This window comes from Anser cygnoides, chromosome 17 (assembly GCF_040182565.1).
Source record: "Anser cygnoides isolate HZ-2024a breed goose chromosome 17, Taihu_goose_T2T_genome, whole genome shotgun sequence".
NCBI lineage: Eukaryota > Metazoa > Chordata > Aves > Anseriformes > Anatidae > Anser > Anser cygnoides.
This window is the reverse complement of record NC_089889.1, coordinates 10,222,535-10,237,809: the sequence shown is the minus strand read 5'-3', so window position 1 is coordinate 10,237,809 and position 15,275 is coordinate 10,222,535. Positions and strand designations below refer to the sequence as shown.

At 39.3% G+C, this 15,275-nt stretch overlaps 1 protein-coding gene and 1 long non-coding RNA gene across 8 annotated transcripts in view; one reads left to right on the top strand and one right to left on the bottom strand.

The window, feature by feature from the left end:
• The window catches only part of CABIN1 (calcineurin binding protein 1), a 110,206-nt gene that overhangs the window by 5,553 nt on the left and 89,378 nt on the right, over positions 1-15,275 (bottom strand). For all 7 annotated transcript variants that reach the window (XM_048064124.2, XM_048064129.2, XM_048064126.2 and 4 more), the window contains one exon: positions 9,579-9,873. In XM_048064124.2, the coding sequence (XP_047920081.2) occupies positions 9,579-9,873 (295 nt within the window). The remainder of the gene's footprint in view (positions 1-9,578; positions 9,874-15,275) is intronic.
• On the top strand, positions 771-14,185 carry LOC106031302 (uncharacterized). The gene is made up of 3 exons (XR_001204220.3): positions 771-907; positions 3,754-3,850; positions 13,731-14,185. It is a non-coding gene; the product is annotated as an uncharacterized lncRNA (long non-coding RNA).

The following is a 15,275-nucleotide window of genomic DNA, read 5'->3' as shown; positions in this document are numbered from 1 at the left end:
TGAGACAATGCCTCAACTTAACAGCTTGGTAAAATCCACATCGATGCAGTTTGAAAGACGCAACTTTTTAAATGAATTAGATTCCTAGGGTCCTTGAATAATTTTGTATAGAAAAAGCTTACCAAAGCAGGCTACAAGTTCCTTCATCCGCTAATTTTCATTGGTAAAATAAAATAACCCATTATCTAAACCGGTAGCTGATAGCCAACACAAGCCTCAGGATAAATGAGTCTGCTTGCAGAGAATTCTCCAAGTTACCAAAAAGGAAAGGTCGCACACTACAGCACAAATCACAGGCAGCTTCTGTTCTGTGATGTTCCACTCACTATCAAGCACAAAATGGGAAGGTCTAACGCAGAAGAATAGCTCTCTTCCTCAGCGCTTTCTTGCATGTTTTTGTACAGATACTTCAAAAACTAGCATTGGAAGTAGGAAAAAAAATAGTTGCATCTGACCAAATCAGCTTAAAAACAACACAGAAGGAAGTGGTTATACAACAGGAATCTGAACTAGGAAAATCACAATTCATTGTTTCCCTGTTTGAGAAACAGAAGATAGCTGAAAGATCGTTTTGTGTATTTGCCTGCTCTTTACATCAGATACGTGTATGATTTAACCGCATGCTGACAAGTACAAGGGACCATACGAAGAAGGATCAGCCCTAACGTGGCCTGAAGCCAATATACACACATCCCATTACACTGCAAGCATCTGACAATAAGCTGTAGTCTAAACCCAGAAGACTCCCATGCTGAAATGTCTATAAGGATATCAAAGATAGAAAGAAATATTACATCAACATTTGAAGAAAAGCAAGATGAAAATTACGATTTCCAATTACCCTGCAAGGCAACAACTCCCTTTAGCTTACTCCAACGCGCCAGACCCTGAGTCTTAAACATCCAGGGTAAGTACTAACAGAACCTTATTTATCCACTTATTAACCAAGGATACAAAACACTAATTAATTTAGCAGATACAATACTACATAAACTGGAAATCCTATAGCTTTAACTATGCTGCTAGCTGAGAACAGTTTTGTATGTACTTAGCTGCTAAATTACATTGGGGACTTAATAGTTCACCATTCAGAACAAAAGCTCAGATTTGCATTATTGCTTAATGACTAAACCCTACCTCTTTTGTTGGTTATAATCTTTGTTTAATTATACGATATATCATTGCTTAAGCTGATTTGCTGTGCTTTGCTTTAACTAAATTATGCCCCACTGACAAAGCTCTTTTGAGCAGCATATTTCTAGCCAGATGCTACAAGACAGATGTAAGTCTGCACTCTTTCATGAGGAATCAGCTTACTCCCATGCATTTCCATCTTCCACATCATGTTTGTTTTTCCTACTTTTGAAGATGCAGATTTGTAGCGTAGTAAAATTAGATTTAATTTTAATAAAATTGTGTGTCAGCCCTTTTTCAAAGAAGTGACTGTTAACGCAAGGGCAGGAGCTTGGCACAGTAAGTGTGTATTTCTATTACTACACTTCTGGAAACAACACTTGTTAATATTCAATCAGGCTGCTTCTTTCACTATGTGACATCAAGAGCCCCCGTCCATTAATCAATCCTTTGCCGTCAGGTGTTAAACACACAGTGACTGAATTTTATTCCCTGATTGGGTCACACACTTTATTCTTTTATGACTAAGCAATATTTTTTTTGGTGATAGTCACCCGAGTGATATTATTTCTAAGTTAAAAATTAAGTTAATGAGCAAAATATTTTTATTTCTTGATAAAGAACTGGTTATTTCAGGTGTATATATCATAATTTGTATTATCAATACTTTAATACAGCGCACAGATATATCTGTTTTCATTACAGACAGAAAGGGCAAAAGACAGAAGGATAATCATGAAGAAATACACAGTTGAATTGCTATTATTTGTCTAAAACACATTTCTGAAGAGAGTATCTCAATATTAGTCTTGTGGACGATGCTGTTATAGCCCTGAACATAATGTCCTAGTTTTTCTAATAAAAACTTTCCCCAGGGAGGTAAAGACTCCACTAACTCATGAGCCACAATATTCTGCACAAGTGCAAGAGCACAAGAATACAACTAACAGCACATCCTGAAGGTGTTCAGGAAGCGCAGATTTAATCTGAGTTAACAAATCGTTTGGTAATATGCAGTACTTGTACGGTTCTTGCAGGCTTTCAAACATTAGCTGTACAAACCCAGTTTAAAATAAAATCAGTCTGTGAAGACGTAATATGCAACAGTCGCTTGTCTCCAGGCTGAAGGTGGGACAGCTACTGTACTCTGGAGATCTATTTAGCACTCTCACCTCATAACATAGCACAAAAAAATAAGCATATAGAAAAAGCACAGATTTGCAATGCATCTTATTAATATTGGTATCGAAAAGTTCCTCTCCGATTGAGCTGAATTCTAAGTATCCTTTTCAGCCTTCCCTTTCCCAACAACTGGCTAAATATATATAAAATAGCAGACACAGAGAAAGAGGGACATCATACCTTTCAACATCTCCCTGCTTTAGTGAGGAAGAAACAAGCTGAAAACAATTCAATGCAACAACCTACTCCAGCTTTCCTCTCCAACCTCTTTCCACTTGTTGCCAGGGAAACCAGTGTTTGCAGATGCCTATAGCGGGCGCCGGGGTTCATGACTTCATCACAGCTAATATTCTCCCTCACCATCTCCCTTTATACAAGGAAAACACTATATACACATATCCATACACCAGAAACAGATTATACAACTCCTGCACCCATTTTTACACCAGTAAGACTGTTATTTGCTATTCTGATGCGGCTATGTCAAAAATATTCCCTTGGCAATTTGCAGATGTGGAGAAAGTTTCAAAGCAGTAGCAGTGTAACAGTGAGCAGCTGCTCTGGTCCCTGTGCAGTGCACCGTGTGCTTATCACCGAGTTTCTTTGTGCTGTCAGGTGGAAGGAGACATCAACATTAGTGTTCTAAGACTTTTTAGCTGGAATTTCAAAAGAATCCTTTAGTCATGCACTAAACCTATTACGTTACGTGGCGAGTGAAAGACAAGCCCAGAAAATGTGACTGGCACCTGGAAAAAATGTTTTCCACTTGCTGAGGGAAGTGGTTTGAAGTATTAAAGCACAGATATGCTAAAGGCTACAAACAACTTACAGTGCAAGCACAAAACATCATTTCATTAGAGGAAAAAATGAAGAAACTGAGCTTTGAACTCCAGGACAGATGCTAACGTGATTTCAAAAGTGTATGCTTAGAGAAATGAACAGATAACAGGTTCAAGTGCTTCACTGAAGCAGTTGCACCACTTGCCTTCATCCCTCTGCAAAGCACCTTCCCCAGCAGTTCTGTGTCAGACAAAGAGCCTGAAAATACATTACTGTGATTTGGCAAATCTGCACCACGGAGCCTTCCAAACACTTCAAAAGAGTAAGGGCTACATCCTGTGTGCCTGAGGACACTAGGAAATACCTATGTTATTTGTTCCAGCAACAACTGGTTTACTTTGTATTTTAATGGCCACACAGAGTACATACAAGTTTTCACAGCATTGTTACTTATTTACCATACAAGGTAGATACTATTCTTTTTTTCCCCATGTTGATGGAAATGGGTCTGATCCATTGCTCCCTGACACAATGGAGTAAATATCTTGCTGCATTTCCAAAGAATAGTGGCTAATGTGTAAACAATTAATTTTCTGTATTCCATCTGCCTCACCCTCTGGCGTGCTGGGAATTAATACAGCTTTTTTTCCCATACAGCAGCTGCAAAGGCCATGGAAAGCTTGAATTTGAAGGAGCTCAGAGTTTCCTCATACACTGTGCTACAAGTCAACGGAAAGACTGGGCTGGAACACAGGTTGGTTCAGCTGAACACAGGCTGGTTAAGGATGCTGACCCACAGAAATAACAGCAGCATCCAGCCCCAAACTGTATGCTCTGTTTACCATGAGGTACTTACACCACAGCAGGCAGCGAGACCAGGTGTATTTAGTTCATCAAGGGATGCAGGAGGTGTCCTTGGTACCCTTTCCTTACACATTTTCTTTCTCTACATTCATTCCTAGTATTCTAGCATGGAATTTATTTCTAAAAATAAAACAACAAAAAACCACTACCAAAGTCATAGCTGTAGGAATACAGATTTGCCTTGAAATGCCAAATTCAGGAAATTACACTCAAAGCTGACACACAAAGCCATGTGTTAAAAATTAAGCGTCAGTAACTTTGGAGGCGAAAAGCTGCAGAACACAAGTTCTGTGGCCCCCTGAAATGAAGAAATTCAAGCAGTCTGCTGAACAGAAGTTCGCACTGTAGTAACGTGGCATACTGCTATATTTATCGCTAGAGTCCCGAACAGAGTCTGCTGTACAATTACGTGAGACATACCCCAAACTCTTTCCTAATGCTGAGGTCAGCTGTCACAGAACAACATTCATGCTAGGAAAGCTTAAAACAGGTGGCTGCTCGGAAAGCACTTCCTGGAAACAGTCCCTGGCCCACCCTAATCCCCAAACTTCTGGGTCCCTGAGGGAACCAGTCTGCGGCCCAGCCAGCGGAGCTCCTGGGTCCCACACCACCTCCTGCCCCTGTCAGGTTTTCTATAGATGCAGCCAGCTCACAGGTACCTTGGTAAAGAAAAACCCTGAAGCACAATACTAACTTTCTCTCTTTTTAAACAAACAAAAAAAAAAACCAACCAGCCAAATGAAAACAAAAATAAAAAACCAAACACGAACTGAAAACCCATGCCTTCAATAAGAAATTTATGGGCCTAGATCAAAAAAGCCCAACAAACTTTCAAATGGCATTATAAAAATTCATCTAATTAGTAGTTGTTTTTTAGTATTCAATTTAGCAAGAGCACACCATTTGAAGAACATCACCTAGTAATAACTGTAGATAGCAAATCTCTCATTTGCAGTCTACTCCCTGTGAATTTTATATACTAGTTACCTAATGAAAGCCGTAAGACCCTTCCTTACCCATCAGTATTTCATCCTTCTTTGACCTGACAGCCAATTAAGCCCAAAACAAATTAGCAAAAGCAGCTAAGGGTATCATTGTATTCTTTAGAGAGATTTTTCCAAGATCTTTGGAAACAATGCAATACCTGTGCAGTAGGCTTACAACAAGATCTCTCTTCAGTCTGCATTTGCGCAGCAGTATATAAAATATTCTGCTGGCAGCAAGCTAAGGCCAGTGAAAGAAACATACTGAAACAATATAGCATCATTATCATGCTCTTCTACAGATCTCTACGGTCTCCGGAAGATGTGTTGTTAATGCAAGATATCCATAGGGCAATGCTTCCCTGGGATTTTCAGGGGTATCTAGAGAGCCTCTTTGGCCCCACAGCCTGCCCAGCCCGTGCTATGCCCCTGGCTTTTACCACCACCACCTCACAGGGCACAGTTTGGAAGCTGCTGTTCCTGTCCTATTTATTCTTACTGATCGAGCTTGAGCACATATAAACAACAGCTTGAATTTCAAGGGATTTTCCGCACAGTGTTGGATTGAATAAATAAAACAAAAAAAAAAAGTAAAGATTAGAAATAGATATTAAGTGTACTGAAAAACTTTTCTGGAATGAGTTTGTTGCAATAGAAACTAAATCAGTGTACTTCCAAAGGGAAGAGGAAAAGACACAGCTGACTGGTACTGCCTGAGCATCAGGCAAAAGGGAATTAAGAAGTCATTCACAAACAGGAAACCCCCTGCTGGCAGTCAGCAGTGAAGTTGTTTTCAGAGTGCACCCATTGTGAAAAATAAAAAGCTTCATGAAAAGGAAGGATCAGACAGGTGGAAGTGAGAATACCAATGCCAACACAGGAGGCAGATGCAGAAAGAGATTAGAGAGAACAAACGGGGAGTTAGTCGAAGGCTGCCTGGTTGATTTCTATCAGCAACTTCGCAGTCACTAACAAGTGGAAAGGAGCTTCCACCCCAAGGTGCTACAAAAAGCGTGGGGTTACAGGTATTTAAACAGAGCTTTTAAAGCCTTGGAGGAATTCAGCCTTGGGAACTGAGGAAGAAAGCTGTCAAAAACCAGGATAAGTCATATCGTGCATATAGGAAAGAAACCTCACAGGGGGTAACTGCTGGAGGAACAACCCGATACAAACACTCACATGAGGCCACAGGTCCATGGCCAGGCTAAGCTTCTGCGTTTCAGATTTTTTGAGCCATCTGTTGAGATCAACTCTGAACACTACAGCACGATTTTGAATTCAGCAGAGAAACCAAGAGACGAGACTGATCATTGTTAGGAGGGCTGAACTGCTACTTCGGGTCCTTTAAAAAGGAAACTGAACGTTCGAACTGAATTCCACAGTTAAAATAAGGTTAAATAAAGTTAAAACAATTTAGCCTCATTACTCACTCTAACTGTGCTACTGTTTACCTTTCCATGCAACCTTCTTCACTGGTATTTATTTCTTCTGCTTCTTGAAGTCTGAAAGTTCTACAGGTTGAAGTACACTTACACCTCTACCTGCCCTGTTGTGCCTAGATAACAAACGTCTGAAATCATAGCAGGATTATTTATTTATGGTTTATGGGCTGCAATTTCCCTGCACACTAGAGAAAGACCTGATTGACTTCCTCATCTCTGAATTTCTAAGTTTGGACAGCTGTATCATGACTTTCTTGTTTTTGTATTGAAATGCATAGGGCTTGAATGGATGTAAATTTCATGGAGAGGGGGGAAAATATTTATTCTTCCACATTTAAGTTATATTCCAATTAACTGAATAGCTGGTTTTAAGCAAAACACATAATATTAAATAATTCCAACTGTACAAGCCTTGGTATGAAAAAGTCAGATGTCAGATGTGAATGTTTTCCTGTCCATTCCTTATAAGAATCATTATTTGGATAAGGACACTGAAGTTAAAGATAACGTCAAGATTTTTCAGCAATTTAGAACAGTATAAAAACAGAGCACAGTGGGACACATTGCAGAGAGTTTATCTTAATTGTCCTGTTTTAGCTTCCCTACAGAAAATTATAGGCTGAGCCAAAAAGGCTAATAGTTCCATATACATTCATGCCTACACGTAGGAAGCTCTCATGTTGAAACTACCACTACCATTACTTTGCTGCTGGATTTCATCATGTTGTATTCTATACTAGTTAGTCATATTAGACAAAATCTCTTGAAAACATTCACACAAGAAATGAGTGGCAACTTTGCTTTTAAAGCCATTCTTTTTTCTGAGTGAAGCCACAGAAAACAATAGCAGCTAATCCTCTGTGACCCTGAACACTCTCATACGAACAAATAGATACAGGAGGAGGTTACAAAACATGACAAGAGATGAGAAAGATGAAAACAGATTACTCTGAAAATAGGAAGACTGATTTTATTATTTATTTATTTTTTAAACAGAAACAGAGCTAATGAGAGGCAGATAAAAAAAGTGGTAAACCAGATTATAAATAATACTTTTTGAAGGAGGTGGGTGCTAAGATAGGAGAATCAAAAAGAATAGAAAAGGAAAGGAAAGGACACAGCAGTAATTGGTGTCTCTCTCAGCTAGAAAAAGTGACCTGTCAGGTACGTCTGAGAGCCAGAAAGCCAGATACAACACACACACTCAGCACTGAAACGAGAGCTTTGCAGAGCAAGCCTCTTGATCTTCAGACACACGGATCCAGGGTTATAATTTTGGCAGCTAGCCCTTCCATCTCCCTCAACCAAGATGAGGTATAGAAAGCATAAAAGACCAATGAACAATATGAAACTTCACCACCCTAACAAAGCCTAGGAAGTCAAAAGATTAAAATAAATGTTCTAATCACTGCAAGGCAGCCCAGGAAATTGTTGAGAGGAAAGCATGTCAGAAATGCTCGTGAGTTTGTTTGAAAACTGAAAGAATCCGGGACCTCTTGTCTGCATTGTCATTCCTGCCAGTCTCCTTAGTAAATGCACAGCAACTGCATAAACTAGAGGATTTTTTCCCATGTTGTCTAGGCACAAACCTGAATTACTCCCTGTTGAATAAGCCTGCCAACATATCTTGTGACACTGTGCAACTCCATTCTTTAGCTTCATAAGGACAATAACAAATGTGGTTTACGCATTGACTCAGCCATTCCCTTCCTTATCATTCCCCTTCCCCTCCTTCCCTTCCCAAGACAATCGTTCCCTACTTCTGTGAAAAAGGAAAATGGTATGATTATAACGCAACTCCTAACACTGGATATTAAATCTCAATTTTGTCCTGTACTCAGAGACTAGCAAATTGGGAAAACTGATTTCTCCCCAGAGTTGCCAATGAATTCAGAAGACTGTGTGTGTTTAGATGCCAATGCTGATTACATAAGGCAGTATATGGACAGAACTCACAGTATGAGTTTACTTTAACAAAACATCTAGATGACACATAATATTCATTAATGAGTAGGCTATCATTAAGTCTCACAAATCTAGGCACTATTTCCACTGTATCCTCATCTGTCACTTTCCCCCAAAGCTGTATGTTTGTGGTTCATTCATAACTTTATCTGGGTTCCTATTAATTCGGCTATGGCATTTTATGAGTAGCTCTAAAGTTCAAGTTTGTGAGCAGATGGAGCGAGCGCAAGCAGCAGCAGAAGCTTCTTCAGACAGTGTTCCTGCTAAGGCTGCAAGAAAGTACACGCCATAACAGGTGCTCTACCACTGTAACATGCACAGCGTCCCACAAATAAGCACAGCCATGTCTTTGGGCACCCAAGTCTGAAACTGGGTCTAATCCTACTTCGTTCCCAAAGTGGATCAGTGATTTTTTACTACTGCTAACAGCACCAGCTTGCCAGGACAGCAGGAAAGCAAAAGACAGCACTCTCATTTAACTCTTTCCTCATCTAGGCAATCTGTATAGGATCAAGTATGTAACACAGTCCTAAATAAATTACACACTCTTGCTACAGAATAAGTAACATTTGTTTTGCCTCTTCAACCCTTTTCTGTACTCCAACTTTGCACATAACCATACTAGGACTATAAATATATTTCCAACATTCCAGTCCTGCCAGATGCTTCTTTTCTCAAATGTGAAACATAATGGTGATGATACACTAACTTTATGAGCCATGCAGAAGCTTGGAATTTTCACAGTATTACGTATCTCCACACACATATACATGGCTGTGATATCTATGCATTTAATTATGTTAATCAGGCACTTACAAGTCAGATGTAGGCTATCCATCGGTTTATTGCAATTTCTATCACTTCCAACTTTTTAAAAGCATTTGAGGTATTTTAAAGAACTGTATCTTTACTTTCTTGAAGAAAAAACAAATGCCACTTCAGACTTAAATGATCTATTTAAAACATTATGTTATTTTTAGGTTGCTATTCCATGATTTCACATGCAAGTTACATGCAGTGCGTATTAGAAGCTCTTTACTTATCCTAGCAATTAAAATACGTATAATTTTATACACGTCCCAAAACAAAACCTCTGTTTGTGTAACCTTTCGAGTACGGTCTAGTGATCAGAAAGTGGGACAGAATCAGAACTCAGGCACTGACTCACCATGTGGCCTTGGCAAACTGATTAGAGAGGGCCATGATGTTCTGTCTCCCTGAGACTTACCACGTGCAAGATCACTCATGCTGGGAGCAGTCTCTGCATTCTGACTCCGGAGATGCTCAGTGTCCCTGTGTGACTCCTGGGAGGGAGGCACTGAAGAAGATGCTGAGGAGGAAGAGGATGAAGAGGAAGAGGCTGGTTTTGATTTGGAATGAAGATCATTCAGTCTCAGGAGATTTTCAGGAGTCACAGTGTCTGGATTCACTGGGGCAGGATGCAGCGTGGCTGGTGTTACTGGGAAGAAGCTCTCTCTGTTGTCCTTCGTATGCTTTGGGGTTGTGGGCGTTTCTGCTGTGGACTGCATAAAACACAAAAGGGAAGGCAGAGACAGTGAAAAATACATGCCAGTAATTCTGCATCTGCTACCTGCTTCAGTTACAACTGCAGGCAGTACAACTTCTTGTAGACAGAAAACACTAATACGAATAGCAAATCAAACATTATTATAAAGAAATCTTTCTCCTTTACAAATTATTTTCGTGTTCCTTACAATCTACTTATCAAACTAGCACTTGAACACTTATTTATATTCACATTTACAATGCTTTATTTAACAAGTCCCTCACAACATAACATACTTTCCTGAACTCAATCATTAAGCATGAGTTACAAACTCTTATGAACAGAAATGAATTTCATTCAAAAGTATGTTGACAATAAATGACAATAAATGATTTTTAGTGGATGATGTGAGAAGAAATGGAGAAAACAGAAACACGTCTTTGCTTGCAAAATAAATCATCAGCCTAGCCCCAAATCATAAATCCCCAATAACTGCAGAACTGAATAACATTGGTGTCCAATTTGGAACAACACTCTGGGAATTCATTGCCTTTGCAGAAGTCAAAAATGGCACCAAGAACAACACTTTTCTCCAAAGCCAGAGCTAAGAATTTAATGCAGTGCTGTTACTTATGTAGATAGAAGAGTGACAAAAATTCACCAAAGAAGGGGATAAAAGCACCCATAAAATGAGCATCTTTGCTATAATTTTTATCAGTAATTAAATAAAATATTCTTGCCTGTGAGGCCACAGGATGTTTTTATTTCATGTTCTTTACAGTCTTCATTTAATGGAGACTTACTGTACCATAAAAGATACGGTTGAGTGGAATCTCAGTTGTTTAATTGCCTGTCTCATTCCTCTACCTCTCATACCTCTGCCAGGAATGAAGAAAAAGTCATTTTAACCATGGTGATTGAGTATGAGTGTTTGGAATAGAAATAAAGAATTCTGCTGTCAGATGTAAAATCAAATTGGTCCCTAATGTCCTAAATGACCAAAGATTTATTACGATGCCTTAAGACTCGGCAGAATTTCACTGAGAGAATAAAGTAAGCTTCAGCTGGAGAAATTACATCTTTAAAATTCAAAGGTGGAAAGCATACAAACACATTTCTGAAAATAAGTGGTGGAATGTATTTTAAAGTTCCTGAACTTGTTTAATCAATTGCTAAAGCATATGATTAAAATCTGCAAGATTTTATGTGAACACAAGAAATAAAACATAGCAGCTGTATTCAAAACAATTGCCCTGTTGGATCAAATGAGGTCTACTCTACCTCTGAAAACAGCAAGTTTCTGATGTGCAAAGCACCAGTTCCAAAACTAAAGGTCTCAAGATGCACAAATAGGATCATATAAACCTCAGGAAAATTAAGCTGCAGAAGAAAGCCTCATGCCAGAAGTGAGATCACTAGAGGAAATGTTCTCAGCTGTGATTTAGAGGGAAAACCCTTCACACCCATGCACTTCATTAACTCACATAACACATTATGTAGAACCTGAAATTTCTGTGCTTATATTGTATCTATTTTTTTCTGCAGAAATATATGAGGATACTACTAGTTAGTAACTCATTTGTTAAAAATACATCTGCATCTCGAACAGCATTTCTATAAAAACGCACAGCTATTACCAGCGACAGAAAGAGGACATCTGGAAAGTAACTCAGCAAGATTGGGATGGCACTCTGAAGAAAAATGATTACTGAGAGAAGGAACACAGCATCACGGAGTAATTCCTGCTGGAAGGGATCTCTGGTCCAACTCTCTGCTCAAAGCAAAGCTGACTTCAAAGTTAGATCAGGTTACTCAGGGCCAGTGTCCAACCCAGTTCCACGTACCTCCAAGGATGGAGGTTCCATAACCTCTCTGGGCCCTGTTCCAGTACTCTGCCACCTTCACACTGAACGCTTTTTTTCCTATCACTTCAGCCAACTTTCTCTTGCTCCAACTTCTAACTGGTGCTTCTCATCCAGCTCTTTCTTCTCTACTGAAGACAGCAATTCAATACTCCCCAACACTCCAGTAGTCTTCTCCTCTCCAAGATGAAGCAACCCATCTCTCTCTCACCTCATTGCTATAAGGGCACATCGGTGACCCGAGATCAACTTCTTGTCCACCAGGACCCTGAGACTGTTTTGGAAAAGCCGCTCCCCGCCAGATACTTTGCACCAGGACCATTCTGCCCCAGGTGCAGGACTTTGCATTTCTCTTTGCTGAGCCTTCAGGTAGTTCTTGTCGATGTTATCCTTCAGCCTACTGAAGGTCCTCTGAACAGTAATTTCCATTCTCCATCTTCTTGACCATGCCCTCCAAGTTGGTGGTATTCATGAACTCCCTAAGGTTTCACTCCATCCCATCACTTGGGGCCTTAGAGAGGATGCTGTCCCAAAACAAGCCCCTGAGGAACGCCACCAGGAACTGGCTGCCAGGTGGAAGCCCAGTGGTTGGCTACCACACAGGAACACAGCAAACGATGAAGAGAACGAGGCCTTCTTGCAAGTTGTGGATGACCAGGCACACAAGGAAGAAAGCTTGAGACTGAAATAACCCTTATTGGTGTACATCGATGGAACAAATTCATATTTAATTTCTCTCAAAATAAGGATGTGCTATCAGGGGAAATTTTTTTTTCTAATTGGTTCCTCCAGGTGAAGCTGCAGTTTGAGCAAGTTTTTTTTTTCCCCCCCCCCATATAAAATTAACCTGCCTTACCCAAATTTTAATTGCACAAAAGAGTAAAGTCAAAACTAATATGTTTCTGTCTCAGTAAAACCACGACTAAGATTCCTAATGCACAGTCAAAAACTACAGCCTCATACTAAAGCCTGGCAACCAAAGATTTTTATATTTATGGCTTTAAAGGGAACGTTCCAGATGTGACCTGGTAAAGAGCTGTCGAAGGATTCTGGAATTATGTTCTTTTCAACCCAGTGAAACAGACAGACCTTGACAGGAGGAAAAAAAACAACAACAACTCTCAATGACTTTCTTTTCTCAAAAACGGTGTGTGGGGGTGGGAGAAAAGGAGGAAAAAGCTATCTTTAAATAAAAGATGAAGCATAAAAAAAAAAACACAAACAAAGCTACTGTGTATTCTGTCATTCACATGGCCCTAAAAAAAGGGATTTAAGCCTGGCTTGTAGGTTTTACTGGACCCAGAATCTGGAGAAAATCTAAAAGCTGTGAGCAGAAAGCTAGGAGGACTTCTTCTATAAGACATTTGTTTTTTAATTTAAGGGCAAGAATTCCAGCACCTCTGATCAGTAAGTGTTGCTACTCCCAAACTCCAGGTTAGTGCAGTATCACTAACTACGCTGTTCATCAAGAGTTATGGGGCCATGTTATCATCATCTTGCAGGTGACTGCCTCCAGAAGAACACCTTGTAACACTACATTTGAAAAATAAACCCAGAAAAACTCATTACAGGAAGTCTTGCATTTGCCAAAACCACTTGACGTTCATCTATTTCTACTGCTCTATCAGCAGTAAGGCACAATAAAGATTATCCTCCACGAATGTGAAGTAGGAAACAGAGCAGCAGTGATAATCCTTTAACAGTGTTTTATGTTTCCTCATTGAGACTGTTCGCACAGAGTGGAGATTCTTCTTAATGTCTGCTTTGCTGTGGCACTTTTAAAATTACAAAAATTCTCCTTCCCTCACCCCTCCAACCCATCTCACCCTGCTGAGCTTCTCTATTATCACTGCTGCTTTTGATCTACAGTAGCTTTATCATAAAGTGGCTTTAGTTACTGAGGGGAATCTTCGCTTTTCCAGGCATGATGCTCACAGAACAAGTGCATATAACTGAAATAAGATGAAAACTTATTTATCTGCCTTCCTTATATCTTTTGTTGGAATTACAGGTTCATCCGGTCAAGATTGGATTTTCTTCTGGATTTTTACTGAAGAGCATGTAGTTCTACTTTTGTCTTGACTACTATACTATCAAAGTGGATGGAAGAAACATTTAAGACATTAATATCCAAACAATGTGTCACAGACTGAGAAAAATAGTTCATTACTTCCATAAATATCTACTATCTTATCTCCTGTTCTTTAAAACATCTAGTAAAAATGTTCTTTGTTATGAAGTTTGTATAAAGCCAAAATTCAAATGAGTAATTAGCGTGCATGTTTGTACGGATTATGACTATTTCTAACTTAAACACATGAAGGGGTCCAAATCATCTCCTTATTTGCTCAAACCTTGACTATTTCAACATGCTTCTCTGAGAGATGATTCAGCTTCAGGGAGGCCATGGGCAAACCCGTCTCATGTTGAAAAATGATGTAAACAAAGTAAATAAAATGCAAGAAAACAGGCGCAGGAGCAGCCTTCCACTAGGAAAAGCAGTAGTGAAAAATAAAGAACTTTTTCAGAGATGTTACTGGAAAAAATAGCTCCCTATTATTTCCCAGTGAAGCAGTTCAGTAATGAAACAACAGCACAAAAAAAAAAAAAATTGGGCATTAAGATTAAGTTATGAGAAAATTGTACTTTATAGACTATCTGCAAAGTCATGAGCTGACAACCTGAGCAAGGTTATATTTCTGCCTTGCTGTTTTCAACACATGTTCTGAAAAACAAATAAATCCTACAGGAACCTTACTATATTGCCTCTGGAACAGTTCACTGCTTTGTGGCTGTGGGAAAAAATAACATTAAAATGTTCCATAAAATGGGAAAGAGAGAGACTTCCCAACAGCAGTTTCCTAATGAAAAATGCTGGCACTGCAACTGTTACATAACGTTTGGTGGTGGTGGTTTTTAAACTAGTCTCATGTGTGAGTGTGGCATCCTGGCGGGACTGAAGTCAGAATCCCCCAAAGAATAGGTACGCCTTTTCAGAAGGACACCTGCCTGGAAGCCGTCACATGAACTGGCTGACTGATATGCCAGCCGTGTTCTACAAGCATTACCACTCCAGCTTCTCTTCAACACTGTTTTAATTATACCATGTCTTTTCATATTTTTTTCCTCCTAATCTCGCTATGGCAATATTTTGAAACAAATCTCCTTTGGAAGTTTTCTCCAAAGTGCATTAGAACAGCAATATCCATTATCCATAACCCAGATTCTGAGGAACCTTCTATTTCCTAAGATTACTGTTTTATATACGGAGCATAATGAACTTTATATATGTTGAACTGAACTGCATTCCAGCCTAACAAAATCTCCAATTTACACAAATGCATCTGGGACTTAATGTCCTGTTTTACCCAGGCAGCAATATTCTGGCAATACTTTCATACACAAAAAGCAACATTATTATGGACCGAGAAAGATAAGGTAGTAGGATGAAAAACATGAATAGACAAACTAAAAGATAAAAAGTGACTTTTCTTTCCTTCGTGTTCACTTAATGATTGCTTTCTGCAGCAGACAGAAGGAGGAGAGCTGTTAATTA